The 22,816-nt window shown below is 42.5% G+C and overlaps 3 protein-coding genes across 5 annotated transcripts in view; 1 reads left to right on the forward strand and 2 right to left on the reverse strand.

Moving 5' to 3' along the window:
* The window catches only part of npr2 (natriuretic peptide receptor 2), a 41,863-nt gene extending 37,809 nt beyond the window's left edge, over positions 1-4,054 (forward strand). Inside the window, exons 17-22 of the mRNA XM_020105138.2 lie at positions 40-163; positions 1,118-1,186; positions 1,270-1,444; positions 1,994-2,092; positions 2,757-2,848; positions 3,483-4,054. Of these exons, the coding sequence (XP_019960697.2) occupies positions 40-163; positions 1,118-1,186; positions 1,270-1,444; positions 1,994-2,092; positions 2,757-2,848; positions 3,483-3,545 (622 nt within the window). The 3' untranslated portion in view covers positions 3,546-4,054. The remainder of the gene's footprint in view (positions 1-39; positions 164-1,117; positions 1,187-1,269; positions 1,445-1,993; positions 2,093-2,756; positions 2,849-3,482) is intronic.
* The window catches only part of spag8 (sperm associated antigen 8), a 46,128-nt gene extending 36,632 nt beyond the window's left edge, over positions 1-9,496 (reverse strand). The window contains exons 1-6 of one of the 3 annotated variants that reach the window (XM_069514125.1): positions 9,315-9,496; positions 8,438-8,594; positions 8,194-8,239; positions 7,202-7,316; positions 7,009-7,071; positions 6,743-6,854 (exon numbers count right to left, since the gene is read on the reverse strand). In XM_069514125.1, coding sequence (XP_069370226.1) covers positions 6,747-6,854; positions 7,009-7,071; positions 7,202-7,316; positions 8,194-8,239; positions 8,438-8,594; positions 9,315-9,395 — 570 coding nt within the window. In that variant the 5' untranslated portion in view covers positions 9,396-9,496 and the 3' untranslated portion in view covers positions 6,743-6,746. Of the gene's footprint in view, positions 1-6,358; positions 6,855-7,008; positions 7,072-7,201; positions 7,317-8,193; positions 8,240-8,437; positions 8,598-9,314 lie in introns of those variants that run through there. The other 2 variants (XM_069514123.1, XM_069514124.1) reach the window with 2 other exon arrangements.
* Positions 9,497-13,908: 4,412 nt separating this feature from the next.
* On the reverse strand, positions 13,909-14,519 carry pmchl (pro-melanin-concentrating hormone, like). The gene has a single exon (XM_020105137.2). The coding sequence runs from the start codon at positions 14,419-14,421 to the stop codon at positions 14,014-14,016; it is 408 nt and encodes a 135-aa protein (XP_019960696.2). The 5' UTR covers positions 14,422-14,519; the 3' UTR covers positions 13,909-14,013.
* Positions 14,520-22,816: the final 8,297 nt, after the last annotated feature.

Consider the following 22,816-nt stretch of genomic DNA (forward strand, 5'->3'; position numbering starts at 1 on the left):
ATGAACGCTTTGACCTCGTGTTTCTCTCTCGGCACACAGTTCAGTAGCAGAGCAGCTAAAACGAGGGGAGACGGTGCAGGCGGAGGCTTTCGACAGCGTGACGATTTACTTCAGCGACATTGTGGGCTTCACGTCCATGTCTGCAGAGAGTACGCCGCTACAGGTACACGGATTCCTCCCGTGAGCTTCCCACTTTCTGAAATGTACATTCTCCTTCCCTGACTTTTCTCCGGAGCATTTCTAAAAAGTCGTGATCAGAGTTATCCGTTTATGCATAAAAGCGCTCACCAGCAGCGTCAGGTCTCTTCCTACAGTGTGTTTCACAGTTCCCACAGTGTGTGAGTTCCCACACAACGGCTACGACTCAAAATAGTGCAGTTGTTTGATGGAAGAGTGCGCTGACGCAGAGTTGAGTCACTTTATGCCATATCATCTCTCGCTCTTGCTGGAATACCAAAGGGGGGGTTCAGAGACCAAAGACATTATCATGATGTCTCATGTAGGCAGAGGGTCTGACGTGTTGCTGGACAATCTCACACTTTCATATGTAGAGGATATAAACTTGTTCCTCGCCTCCACCACCACTTGCTTCTTGATGAAGCCAGAAACTCTATGAAAATAACCGATATGTGCTGCAAAGCGAGCCGGAATTTATGTGAGGTTCAGACACAATTAAAAGTAAATCAAAAACAAAGAGAGAGACTGAATAAATAACAGCTCTTTGGATAAACAGCAGACCTCATTGACATTACTTATTATTACAACATTTACTATTACGGCCAACACAGTTTTGTAAATGCTGTGCAGATTGATTGTAAAATTCCATCTGTGGATTTGATTTACGAGCCTGTGAATCTGTTTGTCAGAAAGCCTCAGTGGGCGACCGTCCAGCAACAGACGAGAGATAAAGCGAGAGACTGTGAGGTTGTGCAGAAACGTTGGCCCTCCAGTCTGGCAGCCGCTTAACAAACGAAAGCACAGTGTCTAAAGTTGGATTTACGGTCAGGGCATTTTTACTTGGAGTCCTTGGAGTCACGTAGCTCTCAGCTGACGTACAGGCCATGTTCTTCTTGCGCTTCTGTTGTTTTAATATAATGAAAACTGTTTCTCTCTACAGGTCGTCACGCTGCTCAATGATCTGTACACCTGTTTTGACGCCATCATCGATAATTTCGATGTATATAAGGTAAGTTAGGAATAATTACAGAACTGGAGTGACGCTGGGAAAACAACAGCAAAATGATAATTAGCTTGCGATTGGTTCCTCAGGTGGAGACCATTGGCGACGCCTACATGGTGGTGTCCGGGCTGCCGGTGCGGAACGGGAAGCTCCACGCCAGAGAGATTGCCGGGATGTCGCTGGCTTTGTTAGAGCAGGTCAAAACGTTCAAGATTCGTCACAGACCCAACGACCAGCTGAGGCTCAGGATAGGAATACACACAGGTGAGTGCGAACCCTCAGCCTGACCTGCAACCGTGCACGTCTGCAACAAGACCTGGTGCCACAAAGTCCCAGATTTGACAGCTCATGATGGCGAATGTCCGAGCTGCTGAAAAACCTCCTGGACCGAAGCACGGATAGACGTTTTTTATTTACTTTATTAGTTTGGTCCATTTCCCAACTACTAACACGGAGGAGGTGGTGTTTCTGCAACCTATGGTACCAACAAACCAGTGAACGTAACTCCTCAGGTTGTCGTTATCCTGATCTGTCTGCATCAGCAGGTCTGACACAGTGTTTAGACGACATCAGCTCATGGCTCACTGTTTATATTCTTATTCAAACACTTGACGTGCAGTCGGGATTGACTGGCGTGCGTAGGCTGGTTATTAGTATTGTCAGAGAAAACAAAAGCACAGTTTCACATCACTCACGCCTCTGTTGTCCTTTTTAAATACATGTTCACTGACAGCCGCACCGAGGAATCCACAGATTACTAGATATAATATGTTCCATTGCACGGTGTGACTTTATTTATCTTGTGTTTGATAGGTCCAGTCTGTGCCGGAGTGGTCGGGTTGAAAATGCCCAGATACTGTTTGTTTGGAGATACTGTCAACACAGCGTCTCGGATGGAGTCCAACGGAGAGGGTGAGTGATTCTGCTCTTATAAACTGTATATAATATGAAATAATAAGAACTTTACTTGTGTATTAGATATATGCATTAATCTGTATTCAGTCAATAAAGACCAAAGAGTAATAGGAGCTAATGTGGCGTCATCATTTTTTACTATACTTTTGCTGGTTGGATGGAAACATTTAATTAAAAATATTATTTCTAAACCAAATATAAAAGTTTTATCCTTCTGAGTCTTTCTTCACCTCTACTTTCTGTTTCTTAACTGGCACCGACTGGAACTAGTGTCATGAAACGGTGGTTTTGCGAGCGGATCATCAGATGTATTGATTAACTACTGAGTCGCTTCCTGTGTCGTGCCTCCGCTGGTAAATAATTGATAGCACTTACAGCAAAGGGCCCTTAGCCAGCGATAAACCGTGCAGCCTGAAGCTTCGCAGGCAGGAGTCACATCTCATATCTCTGCACTGAGAGCATTAATTGGACAAAAACAATACAGATTTTCATCACCGTTAGCGTCTCAGCTGCTGACGTCTGACGGGAGCGAACACATCGGCTCATCTCACTCCACAGTTTCCTCCTCTACTCTATGTCCTGAGGCCTGAGTGCTAAATCAGATGTCGCATGTCATTCGCAGAGTGAAAATGTTCAGTCTGCTCTGTTTTGTGTTTCGCAGCCTTGAAAATCCACTTATCCTCAGCCACCAAGGAAGTTCTGGATGAGTTTGGCTACTTTGATCTCCAGTTACGAGGAGATATAGAAATGAAGGTGAGAAACGTTTCGTATTTAAAGATAAACGACACTGCGCTCACGAAGGTTGACCCACTTTTGTTGCTGATGGGGAACAAAGCATCAAACTGCAAACAAATCGGAACGAACATGAATGTTTATTTTCGTTAGTCTGAGGGATGATAATATAATTAATAAATACAAATCATCTTGTATATGTGGCATCAGTATTGTTTCTGTGTCTTGAGGAGGAGGTTGTGTTCTACACTTACATTCACACAGCAGGTTTTTAAAGGCCAATTCAAACGTTATACAGTTAGTATATCATCACTTAACAGATGATTGGTTAAATACCTAGCCTAAAAGTACAACTTAATTCTCATAAAATCCTCTATAATCATATATAAATAGCTCAAACAATTAGGGTTAGAAGACAGAATGGAGGCAAAGCTTGCAGAGAAATAAGGTTTCCACTATATTAAGTATGAGACATGATTTTGTTCTGCCAAAGTACGATGTGTGTATAAAGGTGGAGGTGTAGGACGAGTTGCACTAACCACCAGGGTCACCCTTAAAGAAGGGCAGCTTAATGGAGGCTATCATCCTCCCACCCACCCACCCCCCACACTTCATCTCCATTGATGAACATATTGATTTCTGTGTCTTTTTCCAGGGCAAAGGCAAAATGAGAACGTACTGGCTTCTTGGGGAGAAGACTGACGTGTATGTAATCTGAGAGGCCTGCGGAACATGTGCAGCAGCAGCAGCAGCAGCAGCAGACGACAGTGGAAGCTGCGGTGGCCGAGCCACTACTTTATTTGTTCTAGAATAAGTCCTTATTGGTGATTTCCGTGCAGAGGAAAAATCAATGACACCATAGAAGTAAAAAATACCCAGAGGAAATTCCAGGTATATTTATTACCTGCATATTGTAACTGCAAAAAAAAAAAAAAAAAAAGACAAAAAAAAGTAAATCTGTTTTTGTATGAAGAACCTTTCTGTCCTGAGAGTGAATACTTTTCACAGATAAATTCTTATTTTTTGTGCTTTCTATATTAAGATTTGTATAATGTGTTTGGAAGTCAATGATGTATTAATATTTCCTCGGAGCATCCAGTGGAATTTGGAGGCACAGCGTTTAAATCAATGTCACTGCAGGGGTTCATCAACAGTACAAAATATGATGTATATATGTATATCCAAGATACTGTAAGATATTTTGTTCAATAAACTGAGTAAAATACTCTTTTTTTTCCATTTATAAAAAATTTATTCACCTTGGTCGTCATTTGGAAGCAGAATCTGCACAGTAGCGATCGGTAGATGGAATTTTAAATTAGTATTTAAAGCTCAGAGATCAAACATAAATTTAAAAAGTGTTTGAGACGGGGGCTGAAGAGAGGAGCTGCAGCGATAGACAGTCTGAGGAGAGAGATGCCTTTTCTGAACGTTAGAATTAAAATGATCAACCTGAGTATACTTCTGTGCTTTTACCCTTGCAATTAAGGGGGTTTTTCATCGTATATGAGCCTTATTGCTTTACATTTTAAAATACTGCTGTTATATAGTATGGTCATTATTCAGACGTTTGCACTGGAAGAGCAGGGCATCGAGTATCTGCACCCTAATTAGCTGCTGGCACTTGTGGACAGATCAGGGAAGCAGGGGAGAAAATCCAGCCGGTAGCAGGCAGCTGTGTGTTCCTTGTAATGACATCACTGATCATTAGATGCTCATTATCAGTGTGTGGCAGAGGGGGCGCGGGCGCAGTGTGCAGCTATCTGTGCTGGTGTCTGTGGTGTGTTTTCATCTCTGCGGGAGAACATCTCTCCCTCCTGCACAGCTGTAATTACCGCCCACTTTCTCACAGTGACACGCGGCCAGCGCCCGCTGGATCTGCAGCGAGCAGACTGAAGGTCTCTGCTGAACTCGACGCTGACCTGCAAACTTCTCTCAACTGACCAGGCTGTCTGTCATCCTGCCATGTGCTGCGTTCTGCCTTTTCATTTAGCCAAGACCTTGAAGTACAAAGGCATCCAACATACTGGCCGCAAATATGAGAAATAATTCACATGAAATAGCTCAAATATATTTAACTGTTTGATGATTTCATGACTTCTGAGCCAGTGTCGGTTTAAAAACAGGTTCATTTATAGAAAGATGAATAAAAAGTGGGTGTTTTTATCTTTATTGAGACGGTAAATGATGTTAAAGAGATCAGAAAGTCTTTCGGCCACCACACTGCTCTAATTATTTGGTTCTTTCGTACCTGCTGCGCAGTAGAGGGGTTTCAAATCAATGGAAAAACTTGGAAGGCCGCAGATTTTATTGTTAGTTAGTAGGATTATGCAAAAATGACTAAGACGTTTTTTTAAAATGTCATTTTCATAATTTCATGGATCTTGCTGTTTAGAAGACTGATATTTACGAGAGTGTGTAATTTGGTGCAGATCCAAATCTAGTGAATTGTGGTGAAATGTGGTTTCAAAAGGAGAATACTTATACGTAATACTTGCTTAGACTGTAACTCCACTTAACTCTATACAGCTGTTGTTGTGGGACCAAGACCAAGTGTCTCAGCGTTTCATTCAAGTCACAGAGCCAAGCTCCATCTGTTTTTCTGAAAAGACCCATCTCTTGCAAAACCAAGGTCACTTATCGCTCTTGTGAATGTGTTTCCAGAATCCTCAGACTCTTCAATGCACCTTCGCCCGTTAGCAAAGCTCTAACTCTATTTCAAAACATTCACGAAATGGTTCTCTGCTAATTGTTTACAACAGAAGACAAATATAATTTATGTATGTGAAAATAACAAAGAATGAAAATAGGCAAATATGACCTTTTTGATTTTGTTCAAACTGAGCAACAACCTCCTGAATGTCATTTCTGTCCATCATCTTTGTTTGAATTCACAAAGAGAGAATTCAGCAGAAGCTGTGAGAGAAAGATCACAGAGTGATTACGCTGATGCCCTTGACATCTTGTTTTCGGGCTGATTTATTCTAAACCCTGACGTGATTCAGAGACATCCAAAACAAAGAGACACAAGTGAAATAAAAGAGGAGAAACAAAACAAGAAAAACTGCTGAATGCTGTAAAAAGCATTTCATTTGAAATGTTAAGTACAAAGTCGCTCCAAGGCCTTGTGTTTGAGAGGCAAATTGGTTTTTACAGTACCATCCTGTGAGATAATGAAATGTTTGGAGAGAAAAGCTGCATTAATATAAGCTAAAATGACTTGTCACCATAGCTACCGCCAACTAATCCCTGCTGAAAGCTCAGGGAGGATCAACAGCTCCTGAAAGTGTCCTGTGATTGACAGAAAACATACGTGGAGCCGCAGCGTTACACTGCGGGATTCCCAACAACGTATTGTGTTTCACATCCACATATTGTCGATCTAAAGGTGGAGAAACACCCTCTGGGCTATTTGCGGAGTCCTGGTAGGTTCTCTCGCAAGATATTTGTCCGGTGCAGGAGGGAGGAGGTGCAGCTTTTTGTTGCACCATTCGATGGCAACAATAAAAAAGACCAAAAGTACACACAGTGTTGAAACTGAAGAAGTAAATTATTATTTCTACAAAAGCAAACATGGAGGGGGACGTTTCTCAACGAATCCACACAACACAAACTTGCTGTGTTTTGAATTAAAGTATCAGCGACTGTTTGTTTTGCAGGTTTAAAGTCCACGTGTCAGTGTTCTTCTGTCTGTGGTTTGTCAACGTGTCATCAGCTAATATTGATTCATGCATATTTCCAGGGTCACTGATTTTAACATGTATAGGTATTAGATATATGTGCTGTAGATATTTCAGGCTCGTGTGCTTGTTTCAAGTTTGACAAAGGCAGCTAATCACCGAGCACATCATTAACCTTTAAAGCGGATTTCCACCTTATTATTAACTGGCAATGGAGTGATGTAATGTGACGTACTATCTCAGTTGTCAGGTGGGGGCTCTATTTCATCCAGCCGCTCGCCGACAGGTGTGCTGAAAAACGCTGACTTCCTGAAGGGTGCTTTCGGGGTCTGTACAGCAGTCACACCCTGTGAGACAAAACAACAGCGAATGAAATGTTAGACCATCATCAATCAGGTCCTTAGAATGACGAATTGTCCCGAATGGTTTTAGTAGTGACCCAACAACTAATATCATGACAACAGCAAAACACTGTCTAAGACGTGGAACAAGGTGACAAACCTGTATCCGCTGGTGGTTTTCACTCCAGAATGAAATCGCCTGGTCCGTTTTATAATCTTGAACCTGGAAATACAACAAGTACAAATCATCAAGGATCAGATGTTATTCTTTTTGTTTTTAATGTAAGGCTGTTTTATTCAGCGTTTTATTTCCCCACTATTAACTAACGTGCAAACTCGTGTATACTACTAACTTGTGTTGTTTCAGGCGTAAGAGGAACAAATCCCTCAACACTGAAATCCCTCTGGGTCGTGGAGCAGAAGTCTGTTTTGGGAGTCGGTGGGTTCAGTTCAGCACGAATCTTTTCGCTGTGAAAACAAGAGCATATCAGCTTCTCGTTGTTGTAGGTACAGTTGCGTTAACAGTTTTGAATCCACAGAAATGGTAAACATGGAAATTATTATCTAGGACCAACAGGTAGAAGAACACGATCAGGAGGGTGAGGCCGAGAACACTCATCATGCAAATATGTTCCCACACAGTCCTGAGAAGAGGTCTTATGAGCCAAAGACTGTGTGGGTGAACCCGCGTTGTGTAGAGCCTTTAACCCTGGTGATATAGGAAATTAATTATCTCTATGCAGATAATTTAACCCTTCAGGGTCTTGGGGTTGTTCTGCTCGTTTCTGATTGAGCATCGCAACATTTTTATGTGATTTGAATCATGAAATATAATCATTGAGAAAATTAAGTGTTTTTCTTTTATGATAAAAAGCACAAACATGCTCATAATCAAGGTCGCAGATGTGACTACAGGCAGAACAGATGAACATATAACGGTGAGAAATAAAGCTAGATGCACCAATTAAAAACAAAAAGCAGATGTAATCACAGCCGGATTTTTTGTCCAACCCTTTAAACACTTTCTTCATTCTTTGTCCTTCATACTAAGCTGCCTATTTTGTCTGCATGGTAACAGCTTTGACAGATCCCACCGAATTTATATTATCCTTTCGCCGTATCCGATCCTCTGCGGGGATCGTCTCTGGCCTCCATGTAAAAATAACATCATAAAACCTGATTTAAAGGTATTGCAGCTGCGATTGAACAGTAAAACAAACCCAGACGTGTAAATATTACATCACTTTGCTCCAACATGTTCCCGACAGGACAGGGTCAGTCAACAAACCACTTTCAGCGGTTATTTCATTCAGCATCAAAAAGACTTGTTTCATCGTCGACTTACCTTATCATCTGGGCCAAGTGTTTTTCCATGAGCTCGCCTCTGATGCCTGAACCACAGAAATATAGAAGAAGAGATTAACCGAGCATGCACAGCGATTCATCCGAAAAAATATCAACTGAGTGTTAAGTGTCATATGTGAATACTGCAATCTGGTATTTTATAAAAGTTTCAACTCTGGTGAAACATATTTCTAGTTTATATAATGAGGTAATGACGGCATGAGAGGAAATAGTAGATTTCACACCTTTAAGTCTCACGTCTTGACTCTTCGGAGGGACGTACGTTGCTCTCACTGTGGTGAGAGACTCCATTTTAGCTTCCTGATCCATTGTGAGAATCCCACTGTGTCCATGTCTCCGGGTTTGAGACTCTGCGTCCTCGTTGTCAAGAGCTGCACTGGTCTGCTGCATTAATGGACACGAAGAGACACAAAAAGCTTTGTTATCAAGAGCAATGCAAATAATATGAGCTCTGTTAAGACTTGATTAACAGGCACTGCACTGTGTCATACTACACGATACCATATACTCTACGTAACACACTGTCTATTGTATTAGCAATCATTTATATTTCAACCTCACTGCAGTGTTTAATTCTTCTTGTACAGTTGTATTATATACTATTCTTTATCAGACCTGTATTTATTCTGTTCCGTGATTTAACTGATGGGAATCATACGATAAAATAAAACAAGAATGCACATTAGCAGTTGAATGAATAGTGGATTATTATTTTATCGAATCTCAACATGTAAATCTTCCATGAACTAATACATTCATTAACACGAGTTTATCGAGAGAAGAAACGGGTTAAAAAGTATCTGGTAAAAGTTTTCAGACTTGATGTAAACATGCAGGTAAATCACAGGTGTTGTGATCGGTTCCATTAAATTTAAACCAGCTCACCTGAATGGGAAACATTGGTTTCCATTGGTTTCCATTGTCAACAGAGGGAACACAAGTAGCTCCTGATGCTAATTCTGAAGTTAGCTCAACTTGTTGAAACAAAGTGTTAGCCGCTAGCTCAAAGTTTTGTATTAATGCGAAGTTTAACTCAGACACTTTGTCTCGTGACGTTTCTATAATATGACCTCATCGTCATAACGACTCGTCTTCACTCACCTCCTCCTCCTCCTCCTCCTCCCGCACGTGCGACAAACATTTTCCAATTTCATTTTCCCGAGTGTTTGTCTGTCCGCTCATTGTAGCACCGCTAAGCTAACAGGTAGCACCGCTAAGCTAACAGGTAACACCGGCTACTGTTGCCCTCACAGTCTGTCACCTAGCAACGGTGCTCTGATGGGCGGAAGTGTCGCCACGACAACGGCAGCTTCTTTCCGGGACAGAAATAAACTTTTTTTTTTGTTTTTTTTTTGTTACTTTATTTACTTTAGCAAAGTGTAAAAAAAAAACTTTAAAAAAATACACAGAACACACAAACATCACAGAAATACAATATTGAAAAATAAATTACAAAATAAAGTAAGATACAGTCAAATTAAATAAACTGAGAAAAATAAAAGAGAGAGAAATCAACAAGAACTCTAAACACCAAGAGAAGTTCTATATCAGACATTTATTAAAGTGCAAACCCCAAATATTTAGTTGTTGTAGTTTCTAATGTTTTTTTTTATTGCATTATGATTTTGCACGAATGCACAATAAGTTAATCTGTAAAGAAGATATGCATTGGCTCAAAGGAATATGAATTATAGCAGAATACATATAAAGTATTTACGTTATTTATGTGATCTGCTTCCAGTTATTAAAAGGAGAAATTAAAGTGTAAATATGAACATTAAAACAACTATAAACAATCATGACTTTGGTCATTTAGGTACATTTAATATTTATTTTCCATATTGTAAAGAGACGTATTCACTGATGAAAACAGCTGAAAGCATAAAAAAAACTTGTAATAAAAACTTTGAACTTCAACTTTTTTTTTGTTAAGTTATTTGAACACTGATCAATAATCATAAAAACAGTTTAAGAAATTTAAGCCTTCTACATTTACCCTGAGCCCAACTTTATCAATTAGACCTAAATCCTTGTCTTTTAAAATCAAGAGACCTTCACTTGTTTACGAGATGAAAAGCTAATTATGAAGGGAGATAAACTTTTCCACCAGTGTTAGACACATTCACAGCCTTGGATTTTTATTTTTCCCCATCAACACAATCTGCGAAGGCTGCACCTCATCACCTCACATTTCTGGCTTTCTATCCAAAGATCATTATAATTTTGAGAAAGTATTTATTCGCTCTGTAACCTTGTTGAATGACTCGTTCATGCAGAATCACACACATCATTTCTCCGTATCAATGCAAACCCTGCTGAACGCACCACCGTGCTTGTTGCCGTGGATATGAGACACAGAAACAAACCGCAGAGTCTGTTGCTGAGGAACAGTGGAGGAGTTTTCACCGTCAGAGCGTCTGGAGCAGTCCACCACCTCAGCATGGAGCACCGTCAGAAATCAAATCAATGTTTTATGGCCGCTGGAATTTCAATTTCTGCCCCGTCACGCCACGCAAACCAATGGGCGTCCATCCGTTATGTTACAGTGATCTGTGTTGGCTGTAAATGCTCCACGTACTGCAGCGTGTGATGTGATGTCAGTGGTGGTTTGAGACTGTAACCTCCCATAACTTTCTGTTTATTACAGTTGTACATGTTAAGTTTTCTCATGGACCCAGGAAAAGAGTCTCGGCCAGAGGTTTTCAGTTTAACATTTTGTCTATCTTGGTTTCTTGAAACCAGAAGTTACCATATTTGGAGGAGCAGGGGTGGAGCCTGAGGACACTGCATGTACCACCCACATGCATGACCTGCAACCATTGGACGGTACTGGCTGTCAATCAAACAGTATTCACACCCCAATGCATTCAGGTGAATTGAAGAAGACTTGAAACTAGAGATTGAGACATAAACTACTTAGTTTACTGACGTTGTAAATCAGCACATTCCCATGTCACGAACCAGCGCTCAGCACTAAACAAAACATTTCCTGGAAACATTTGATGGAATGTGATTAAATTAAAATCGTGACATTTAGAATCTATCTCATGTGGCTTTACATCAGGTGGAAAACCATTTAGAAAGTGGAACTTCTCATCAAAGCACATATGTCTTCAGTTATATTACAAGTGATGACTTTACCTGTGATTCTCAGATATTTCACATATAAGAGACAAACCAGCAGCCGTCATCAGATTCTGAGCCGGCGTCTGAAACATTTCCGTCATTCGAACGCGTTGGGGAACTGCATAGAAAATATGAAATGACTTCAGAGACAGGCTGGTCTTTATTCTTGCATCATTAAATCCCGAGTGGGGCATGGAAATAGCTGACATCATCTTTTACCAGGAGAAACCACTTCTGAGCAGGAGCACAGACAAAACCTTAAACCTGCTGTGACAAAATAATGATGTGTTCGTGAAAGATTCCAGAGTCAGACGCTGATTAAGAAATTAGGTTTTTAGGTCTCAGTCATATTCACATGCCCTTTTCCAAAAATAGCTTAAAATTTAGTCCAAGTGCAAACGTGTGTGTGTGTGTGTGTGAGGAGCTGCGTTCCCTCGTCCAGCGTGGCCACTGTGGCTTGTGTGTGGTCACTGAGGCGGGTGAGTGTGAGCTGGACGAGGATCAGATTCTCCTGAACACATCCACATCGTTCATTACACCATCACGCCGCGCACGAACCTGATGCTGAGAGGATTTCTTCACCGTCTCCGTCTCCAAACACACAGAGCGTGGAGGTTGCTATTTTTATAATGCGTTGTGATTACATGTTGACTGACCATCTCCATGACGACCAGCATCCCTGCAGATGCACTGATGAGATGCGTTGGGCTGTTTTGTGTCCTGCAGCTCAGACGAGCGTCTTCGGGGAGGCGACACTTTCCGCATGTGGGAATCAGCTTTTCATCTTTTCCCCTTCATCTTCTCCTGAAGTCACATCCCGACCCCCACACCAACCCACACCCTCCGCCATTATCAGTATGAGCTCCTGAAAGTGAGAGTTCATCACCTTCATCGTCATCTTGAGACGGCTGATGGCTCTGATGCCATAAATGAGTGTCCGTGTAAAGTCTTCACAGCAGAAGTGAAGTAAAAAAACAACCATTACCTGCACAACGTAAAGTTTTAATCTATGTTTGTTTGTTTGTTAGCAGGATTATGCAAAAACTACTCAACTGACCAGGAACACTTTCTTTAACACTGTGAGATAAGAAGTTTTTCAACAACTTCTCAGACAATAATTCATGGATCTTAATGAAATCAGACATGTGGACTGATGTTTGATAAAAATAGAATTCATTTAAATGTGCTTTAAACCGATGGGCCTTGGTGGAAGTCCCAAAATGGAAATACTTAAATCTTAATAAACACTAAAAACTAGGATTGACTGATGCATGGAGACAGTTCCTCGCAGTCGTCCAGGCGTGAGAAGACAAAGGTGTGAATGAGATTTTCTTTTCTTTTCTGGCTGTGGATGTGATATCATTTGCCAGTGGATCAATCAACGCTTGTAGTTTGCGTGAACGGGTCAAACACAGGACTTTCACTCAGGAGTCTTTTTGCAGTTTGGTTAGTTTTAGGCAACAAAACTCCTCGGTTCAGTTGCTTTCGTGCCAGAAAAGCTTTTCCCGCAGGAAGCCTCGCAGGCAAACGTCTCGTGTGCGGCCCTGTACAGGAAGTCCTCCGTGCATGTTGCGGTCCAGGAATCCTAACCTGTCTGTAAGTGAATGAAAACAGATTTCGGTGAGACCTCAGAACGGGCTGGCGGAACGCGCTGTGTTGGAATCTCAGCGGCATAATTCAATTTGTGCCTGTTAATACATTCACTGCTGTTAGATGTGCGTCCTGTGTTTACCTAGCTGCAATAACACTCGAGCCTGCACCGTGTAGCTCACTATCGTAACAAAGAGATGTGCCACTGTGCCAGAGGTTCTGCTGCTATGTGAGAACCGCTGTCTCCCTTCAGCACACACTCGGTTCTTTTCACACTCCTTCTAAACTCCTGGGACGAAGCTCCGTGTTGTAGTTGGCGCCAATCAGTGTAGTCAGCTGCTCCGCACAGCTTAGCCTCTTGTTTTTCTTCTTCTTCTTCTTTTTGTTGAGGTGTAGCTCTGTCTGGGGCACAAACACCCTCTGCAGACGACTGCTTCTTCGCACCCGAAGGCAAACATGCAAAATATTTCCTACCTCTGATTTCCAAGAATGTATGAAAAACGATTATTTCATTAACAGCTGGTATTAATGTTGTGGCCGATCAGACCGTCGCTCTGCACATTAAAATAACGGATTCACTTCTTTTCTCTCACACAGAATTAATATATTTTGGACATTGTAAGACAATATTATATTACGAGACGCAGCTCGTCTTTGTTGTGGAGGACGAACTCGTCCAGCAAGATCTAATGTGAAAATGTCTCCGATACAAGAGGAAAGAGGAGCTGCTTTCTCATCTCATGACTTTTTGGAAAAGAGAAGATCATTTTACTGGATGCTATCTGATTTTTTTTTTAACTTCATCCTTTAAAGTCTGGTGTTGAATGTTGAAGGTTGCACCTTAGAAAGAGGTGCCAAAGTTCAACAATGAAACCCACCAACACGTCTGTAGCTCACTAAGCTTCTGTGTGTCTGTGCCATCATGTATGAACAGATCTGACAAGAATCTGAAAAGAGATATCAAACCATGCACAAGATATGAGGCAGAAATTCAACGGTTTTTATTCTCACATCTGCAATAATTTAAATATAGATACACAGGGTTTTGGGTTATGTTACATCTCCGTGTGAGTTGTCAAGTGTCCTAGACTTCCCAGCATGGCCGGTACACCCGTCCCACCATGCACCTCATGTTGTCCCTCCTCAGGATGGGGATGTTCACGTCCTGGCTGGCGTCCTTGTGCTCGATGACCTGGCCGCTGTGGTCAGCTCTCCGCTTGTACAGGGAAAGGCCGCTGTGCAGCACCCGCAGGTCCCTCCACATGCTCGGATCGGCGACAACGATTATCCTGGGCCCGCTCAGTTTCTCCTCGGTGCCCAGGTCTGCGTCGCTGAGGCTGTTTTCCGTCGCCTTGTCGCTCAGCAGCGAGGCCAAAGTTTCCTGCTCCAAGGAGCCATCTTCCGTCCTGGCCATGGGTAAGGCCCCCGACAGTACGTAGCACTTGAATAAGAGCGCTGCGGCGAAGATGATGGACATGAACGACTGCCTCATGGTGAAGATCTTCCAGGTGGTGTGAGGTGTTGGTTTCGTTGATTTGTTTCTCTCCGGAGAGCTTGTGTCGCTGTTCTGACTCCGAGATCGTATCGCGGTCTTTTATACCATTTCACACACGCAGGATCGGCCACGTTAAATTGTTTTTCATCCTGTTGTGTTGAGGGAATTAACCACGGGGCATTAAAAGGTAGTTGGGTGGATCTCCTGCAGCGTTCGAGTGTGTTGTTTTGCCGTAAAGTTAATTAAAATCATCCTCAGTGAGGAGAATGATATTAGACTCATGATGCTGGAACAGTGGGAATTCTTTGAACAGGTGACACCAAGAAAAGCATTCATCCAAAACGACGTCCTTGTAAAACAATGAGGAAGGATTACCCCCCCCCCCCGAAGCTCTTTGTGCTGCCGGACGCTCTCCGATGAGAGCTGTGATGTTGAGGCACTGTTGTAATTTAGCTTTGGATTAGTGCACAAAAAGAAGGAAGAGATGATTCCTGAAGTGTTTGTTTGTGGCATCGACTCGTTGACGTGTCAAAGACGTGAGGTGACGAAACGTCAGGAGAACGTACGGTCTGCTCCCGAGGCCCTGCGTTTGAAAACGTGTCAACGGACACACGTTCGACTCGACTCGAAAATGACGATGACTCAGGCTTCGATCACATGACCCCCCGCCTTCCGGAAGAAAACAACCTGCATCATCCTGGGCTGCCGGCGTAGAACCCAACATGGAGAACCAGGTACAGGCGATGCTGACCCTGTTGTCTTTGCTAACAGCTGTTTTCTACTTGAATTCTGCTGTTTGCAATTATGCAACTGTTTATAGGAGACGAGCGACAACGCAGGTTAAAAGTGAAGAATCGTCGGGACGGGGTTGAAAGCAAAGCTTGTGATGGTTGATTGTTGTGGGTCTTGTTAAAGTGGCTCAGCCAACGACTGCACAACATTCCTGACAAAATACAGAGTGAGAGCAGTGAGTCAGCAGAACGGACGACGTGTTTCTGGGAATGTCTGCACCTTTTTTTAAGGGGAAGGCTTCTGGTTGGAAAAACACTCAGCAGATCTCCAGCATGTGAAGAATTTAAACGCTGACCAAACCACTCTGTGGTAAACTCTGGTGCTTTGTAAATCACAGCAGACAAACCAGAGAACAGTTATGGCAAAGTAGATGCTTTCATTTTTTAATTCTGAATGAACATTTTTACCTCCATTACGGAGGTGAGGTTTTCACCTGATTGTTTATCGGTATTGTGTTGAATTATGAAATATATATTAGATTGTAAAACCAACGATAATCCTGCAGATTGCAGTGCGTATCTTGATTTTATATTTCTGTGGCTGTAGTACCCATAATAATATGCTTCAAATACTTCCATTGTCTCTTCTCTTTGGGACAAACACACAAATCTTGAACCGTTTTTGTCTTCAGCCTTCATTTAAAAATGCAATACTAGTACAAAGATATATACCAAGAAGTGTTTTATCCACGTTTTTTACACTTATTAATATTTAGTATTTCCTCATGCCGGCCAAGTTAAGAGTGGATTAAAGTGATTTACACTATATTATAAAATAGAAAAATACTTTTAAGAAGCATCTCAGTGAAATATTCATGATTTCTCAGACTGACATTTATGTTAAATTAGATTAAAAACCACATAAAACCAACTACTCCTTCAATATGAAGTTACACAGCCTCTTGTTTAACAGTTTCCAGATGTCGCTCTCCACATTTATCTGCAAAAACAAAAACACCTTCCCATAAACCCTTTATCTGGATTGCGAAACATTATGAGGTATGTAGATGCCAAAAGGCTCCCGGTGTAATTTGTCATAACTTTAAAAAGAGCTTTTACTTTTTAATGGAACGGCAAACAGGAAGAAACACACAGCGGTAGGTACGTCTATCTGCTGGAAACAGTTTATTTAGTATAAGTAACACTACATTACTAAAATGTCCCGACATTATGACTCATTAGTGAACATTTGAGATCCAGCAGTCCACGTGCTGAAACCATTTATCCACAGTAACAAAGAGTTTACAGCAATGTTAACCGCTCTGTGAGGCTGTAAATAACAAAGACAGATAATAATACGGAGGTTGAAATTCAAAGTCTGCTTTTTTCAAATACCAGATACACAAGCTCGACCAATCATGAGCCAGTCTCACGAGGTTTCACTTGATTTTGATCGATTAACTGATTAAAACCAAACTGATTCAAAACAACATATAATGACAAAAAAAAAACCCAGTTTGATCCATGTCCCATCTGCTAACATGGAGGAGATAGGGATAAGGGCGATCTCAATGATGTGGCTTTACTTTCATGCAGCTGTCATTTCGCCCACTTTTGAATGAAACCTTTAATTATTGCTGCACATAACTACAATACAAAGCAATTAATGATTTTTTTATAATAAAGTATGACCCGTAAACACTTTCCTCTGCAGGGAGACACCGAAAGACTCACTTGCCCGGAAGAGTGGTTCTATTAATAGCCGAGGAACAGCAGGACAAAGGTTGACTGTCCATTGAAACTGTCTCAGACTTCATTATCAAACAGTGGCACCACACACAGCTACACGCTCCCCTGTCCCTCTTTTCCTGGAACCTTTCCATCGTGATACGCAAACAGAAGAAACGTACGTGGTGCAGCCGCAACACAAGCAACACAGCGTCTCTGCATGTCATCAGTTCACCAGCATCACAGACGGTCAACAAACAGATCAGGAGTTAAACATGTTAATATCATGAGACTGTTGAAGGCCTGTGATTGTCTGAAACGTCTGAAGCAGCTGACACAGTGAAGGAGGTGAACAGCTAATTATAGCCAGAGACGGTCATCTGTGTGTGTGTGTGTGTGTGTGTGTGTGTGTGTGTGTGTGTGTGTGGTTTCTCCACATGTCTGTTTGCTCAGTGTTCGCTTTGCACAGTTTACAATAAATGGCTTTCACCCTCAATGGGGTACCTTGGAGGAAAAAAAAAAGGAACATCTGGAACCTATTTTTTTGGCAAAGAGGTTATTCCGTCTGGGTCGTCGAGATAAAAATCGGCACATTATTTTTTAACTAAATTGCGACATCAGTATTTTTGATTTATTTACTTGTGAACCTGGATGGAGCTGATGCCAGATCTCTCACTGGAGCAGGGATTTAGTTCCCACCAACATGTTTTGATCACGTCTGTCTCGTGGACAGATACTGATGGATGACATTTTTAAAAGAGTGCAAGTGATGGTGAATAGTTGTGATGTGATATTTTTCTGGTGATGTCACCTCCTGCAGCTTTAAGGAGGCCTTTGCTCTTCTTACATGCTTTTGAATTTGCCTTTATATAACACGCTAAGAACATGTTAACCCCACCAATGTTTGGCATTTCTTTTTTTCAGCCCAGTATTTCCTATGTGACCAAACAATTGTTTTGGTCTCGCAGACTCCTGACGGATAAAACAGACTTTTTAAAAAATAATTACGACTTAACGATTATATACGATGAACCACCGGCCGTAGTTAAAACCTGAATAATCGCCTCTAGACGTGGTGGAAAAACTGAGGTCATCGTAGGGTTCTCCTCTGCTGCACTTTATTGATCCCCGGGGAAGAAATACACTTCCTCCCTCTGTGGAAGGTGAGAGCCCAGAGGCCCAGGGTCACTCCGACCACAGAGACTCGGCCGTTAGCCTGACGACTGCAGCCGACAGGAAGTGATTCATGGATTTTTCTCAGGTCTCCACTCGACGTCTGGTTCCAGACAAACAGTCTAGTTTACATCATGATGTAGCATCATTATTAAATTATTATGGATATTAATAAATCTAAATCATAGATCAGTCGATTAAACAACCAGTTCATCTCTACTTCTCTCTTTCTTCATGTTACTTTAAGTTATATTTTTCATGTCTTAAAGTGAACATCTGCTCCTCCATCTGTCTCAGGCCATCAACAACCTATTTATCACTTGATTTATTGCAGCGACAGTGACCGTCTCTCTCTGTAAATGAAACCTGATATTGAAATCTAGTTAGACAGCTCGATTCTTTGTTTCCTAATGCGATCAGTCTAACAGTTTGCTCAACCTGGCATCTGGCGCCGAAAGGTCCTCACTGTTGTCCACTTCTAATTAAATTCCTCTCAGTCGTTCTCAATAATCAGTGTAACAGCTCAACATGTTGAGACCTGAAGAGCGAATCGTCACCAGAGATGAAGGCGGCAGATAAAACGTTGAACGCAGCTCTGACAGGTCTGGAGAATTTGTGTTAGTGCTCAGATCTTCAGGAGATGATTCGTGTTTTTAAACGGCCTGTGCTCTCACGGCTCATACTTTATTTATTAGGATATATTTTAATCTTTAGGGCGTTTTCACACCTTCATGAATGAAGCTTCATGTGTTCGTTCTATTGTTTCCATTTGATCTGGTTAGTTCTGGTCCTGTTGTCATCACCTACGTGCGTCTGACGATGCTTGACACTGGTTTGTCGACTGTTGAGTCTGATGATATATTTAAAAAAAGATTTAATTTGACATTATTTTCTGGAAACTCTTCATTTTGTAGGTTTTGATTCTTGAGCTGTAGAAGCACCACCGGTCTTTATTTTCTCCTCAGACCCCCTGACCAGTCTGGGTCAGGGAGTTCAATTTGCAAACGGCATTTTTCGACTTCAGGGCATAACTGAGTCCAGAGCCAGCGTCTCGAATTGGTATGGAGCAGGACGACCACGGTCCTCCACCACACAAATGTTCTCTTCACGTCTGATTCTTCTGCAGAAAATACCTCCGCCTCAAACGAAGCTCCCCTTCCCAGAGGGCGAGTGACTGTCAGGGAGACAGAGGGGAGAGACAGGGGTGCGTGGGTGGGTGGGGGAGAGAAAGATGACTCTTGGCAGCTGAGTTACTTTCTTCTGTCTTGACTGTGCTGCTGACTGTGTGGATTTTCCACTGTGTTTTAGTGTTTTCGCTGTGCACACTGTGAGCTGATCTTCCCAGAAATGAGACAGAAGCAGCCCAGCGGCAGAGCGGAAATACCTCACACTACGCCGAAGACGTGCACGGCCTGTTTCACGTGCTTTTAACATTTTTATTAGCGGGAGTCGTGCATGTGTGTGTGTTTTCACATCAAATTGTCATTGTCGTTCTTTTTTTCGTTTTGTTTTCGTTGCCTCTCACGAGTGTTCACGGTATCACGAGCTGGCAAACGTCTGAGGTCAGGTGGTTGATGTGGAGGTTGTTATAGAGCGGTGACCTATTGATACAAGTCGTCGGTTCAGAACAATAACACGACTTCTTCCTGGAACTCCCATCACATTAAGCGCCTGATGTCAGATGGTAGTGATGATGATGATGATGCTTGACAACCCACTGTGACGTCGAAACTGCCAATCTGTCTCATTTATTGTCATTTTTGTCCCTTTGTTTTCATGGCCTGTCACAAAAGTTGAACACTGACTTCACAATGTCACAAGTATGAGAGCAGCAGTCACACATCTGGGCGGAACGCCAATGGAGACGTTGTGTTCGACAGCGCTCTCTACCACCGCTATCAAAACAACAAAGACGGGAATATTTCTCCGAAGAATGGAGTCCATCCCTCCTGCCCAGTGTGTCAGAGACTCCTTTGTGTTTCCTCTTCTTCGTCACCATCTTTACTTTGGAAGCTTTACTGCATAGAAGTGAACTGGTGCCTCTGTTCCTCTGTCAAAGACATCCCTCCATTTTTCAGCGCCCTCTGTTCTCCCTCAGCAGACGTCAGCAGTTATGAACATTGATTACATAAGCTCGTGTGGACAGACACAAACAATGCTTCCACAGCGTTCCCTCATGTCCACCAGGGGCTGCTGGTAAACTGACCTGCGGAGGATCAGCGCTCGTCTCCTCGGACAGCCTTTTCCTGTGCTCGTCCACAGCCGACTCCATTATTTGGTCCCAGGTGCCCTTGTCTGGCTCCGTGGGGCCGGGTGACATCACCGTCATCACCTCCCCTCCTCTGCTGCTGCCTCTAATGGAGGCCCGGAGCTGGCGAAGGGGCCTTGTGAATAATTTAGGAGCCCTGGTGCACTTTATAACCTGGCCTGCAAGGCTGGCCGGGACATTCACCCTAAGTGCATTAGTATAATAGTCGGGGAGGAAACTAGCCTTTATTGACTAATATAATCAATAACTGTGCTTCTGTCGGCTGTTTGCTCCCTGGAGGTTCCTCTGTGTGTGTGTGTGGGATGAAAACATGAGAGAGAATACAGTGAGTGACCTCACAAAATAATAAAAATAGGTTTATCCCTGATTATCAGTGAAATGATGAACAGATGTTGTCTTGGCAACAGCTGATGAACAACCGGAGCCACTTCATTCATTCATTGTAATAATAGTTGAACGAGGAACAGTCAGTGGAGATCAGAAACACAGTTTCCCCTCAGACGACGAGTGTTATCTGTGAGGAGAGGAGAGGAGAGTGATGAATGGTGGAATTATCTCAGGCTTCTTGAGGAAGATGAGAGTCGTTGAACTGTTCACTGAGGAGGAGGAGCTCAGCGTCATGAGGTGAAAGCTGACTCCATTTCAATCTCACAAAGTGCTCGTTCAGCAGCTTCAGCTTCACTGTTATTAACTCTAGTAACAACACAAGAATCAGATCTGATGACGACCGAGACAAAATCAAACTGTGCAGCTTCTTATGGAACCCAGGAATCACGCGTGATGTTTTCACACAGAAGTTCACTTTTCAATCATGTCATCGATATGTTTGATATTCATCTGAGTTTCTCTACATGATGGTTTGTTTGAGCCGCTCTCAGACATTAACTGAACTCTGGATCACTTCATGAAAATATCTGGAGGAAGATTTGTATTTGTTTTTTTTATATCAGAAATGTCATCAACACACCCACTCGAATTGTCCTACGTTCAAACATTCTTTCATTTTATTGGCCGGAGACGTTCGGTGCATGTCAAACACTGAAACGTGGCGGTGCCGAGGTCCAGTGGTGGACGCTCTATGTCAATCGCTGACAACAGAGGAGATCGCCAAGTGACCCCAGAGGTTGATTTACTATGTGTCAGCAGCAGCAGTGCCCCCCCCCCCCCCCCCCCCCCCCCCCCCCCTCCATCCCAACACACTGAGGATTTATCACAGTGCAGAGGTGACGTAATCCAGGTCCACTGACCAGGACCAAACAAGTCGGGGTCCAACCCACGGTACATAGCAGGAGAATATAAACATGTTTATATTGGTGCTAAACAAAGCGAGTCAGTGAGTTATAATAATAATAATAAAGTTTATGTATATAAAGTACTTTTAAAAAACAGAGTTTACAAAGTGCTTTGACAGCAGAGCAGGAAAATCAAATATAAGAGAAATAACAATCAGCAGGATGCAACGTGACAAGGAGGCCACGTTTCGGTGGTCGTAAAACAGAGTCGTGTTCAAATTAAATGAATAAATATAGAGCAGCTATGTCACATTGAAAAGTTGAACAAATAAAAGTCATACTATGACAATAAACAAGTAAAATAAAAGTAAAAACTGAACTCAAGTCTATAAAAATGTCTTTTAAGATGTGATTTAAAAGACGTCACTGGCTCTGCCTTATCTTCTCAGGTCAGCCGTTCCAAAGCCAAAGGTCCCGACGGCAAAACCACGGCCACCGTTAGTTTTCAACCTCCACTTTGGATCATCCGGCAGGATCCAGCTGCGGATCTGAGGCTGCGTGCAGGCACATAAAGGGGTCAACAATTCTGTGCTGCTGCTTGTAACTAGTGGAGCGATTCTTTTCTTTTTTGGGACTTTATGACATAAACGTCTGAGCAAATCAAACCGTAAAAACTACAGCACCACATTACACGGCTCATAAATCAGCCTGTAGCACTTGTCATCACATAAAGAGGAATAATCTACCGCGGAAAGTGTAATCACAGCACGGAGAGCAGGATTCATGGGCAGCCCTGTTTCTCATTTTGACTGATCTCGTAAATCAAAACACAAACACTGGCACAGCTCCGTCTGAGCGAATGAGCCCTAATGCAACCTCTGATCGTCCCAGTGCGTGGCAGCGTAACCTTAACAGCACCTCAGCGATTATCATGTTGTGAAACAGAGTTCTGCTAAAAAAACCCGGGAACGTTTTGACAAGTACAAACTACCTCTGCTCCAGTCGGTGTGACGTAATGTCAACATCAAGATGTCGTGTACGTGACCACTGGTGAGAACTTTCGTGACTGTGTTTCTGAGGCAGATAAGACGGACTGAGATCTCGAGGGGGATTTTCAAGACAAGAAGTTTTGTTATTGTTTAGTCATTCGCTGTTACCAGATGTTTGCACGAGCATCTTCCAGCTGTTAGAGGCCTCGTTAAAGGTTCAGGTTCATGATTTGAATTAAACGTGAAAACGTTTACAAGCTCTGATGTTCA

This window comes from Paralichthys olivaceus, chromosome 18 (genome assembly GCF_024713975.1).
Source record: "Paralichthys olivaceus isolate ysfri-2021 chromosome 18, ASM2471397v2, whole genome shotgun sequence".
Taxonomy (NCBI): domain Eukaryota; kingdom Metazoa; phylum Chordata; class Actinopteri; order Pleuronectiformes; family Paralichthyidae; genus Paralichthys; species Paralichthys olivaceus.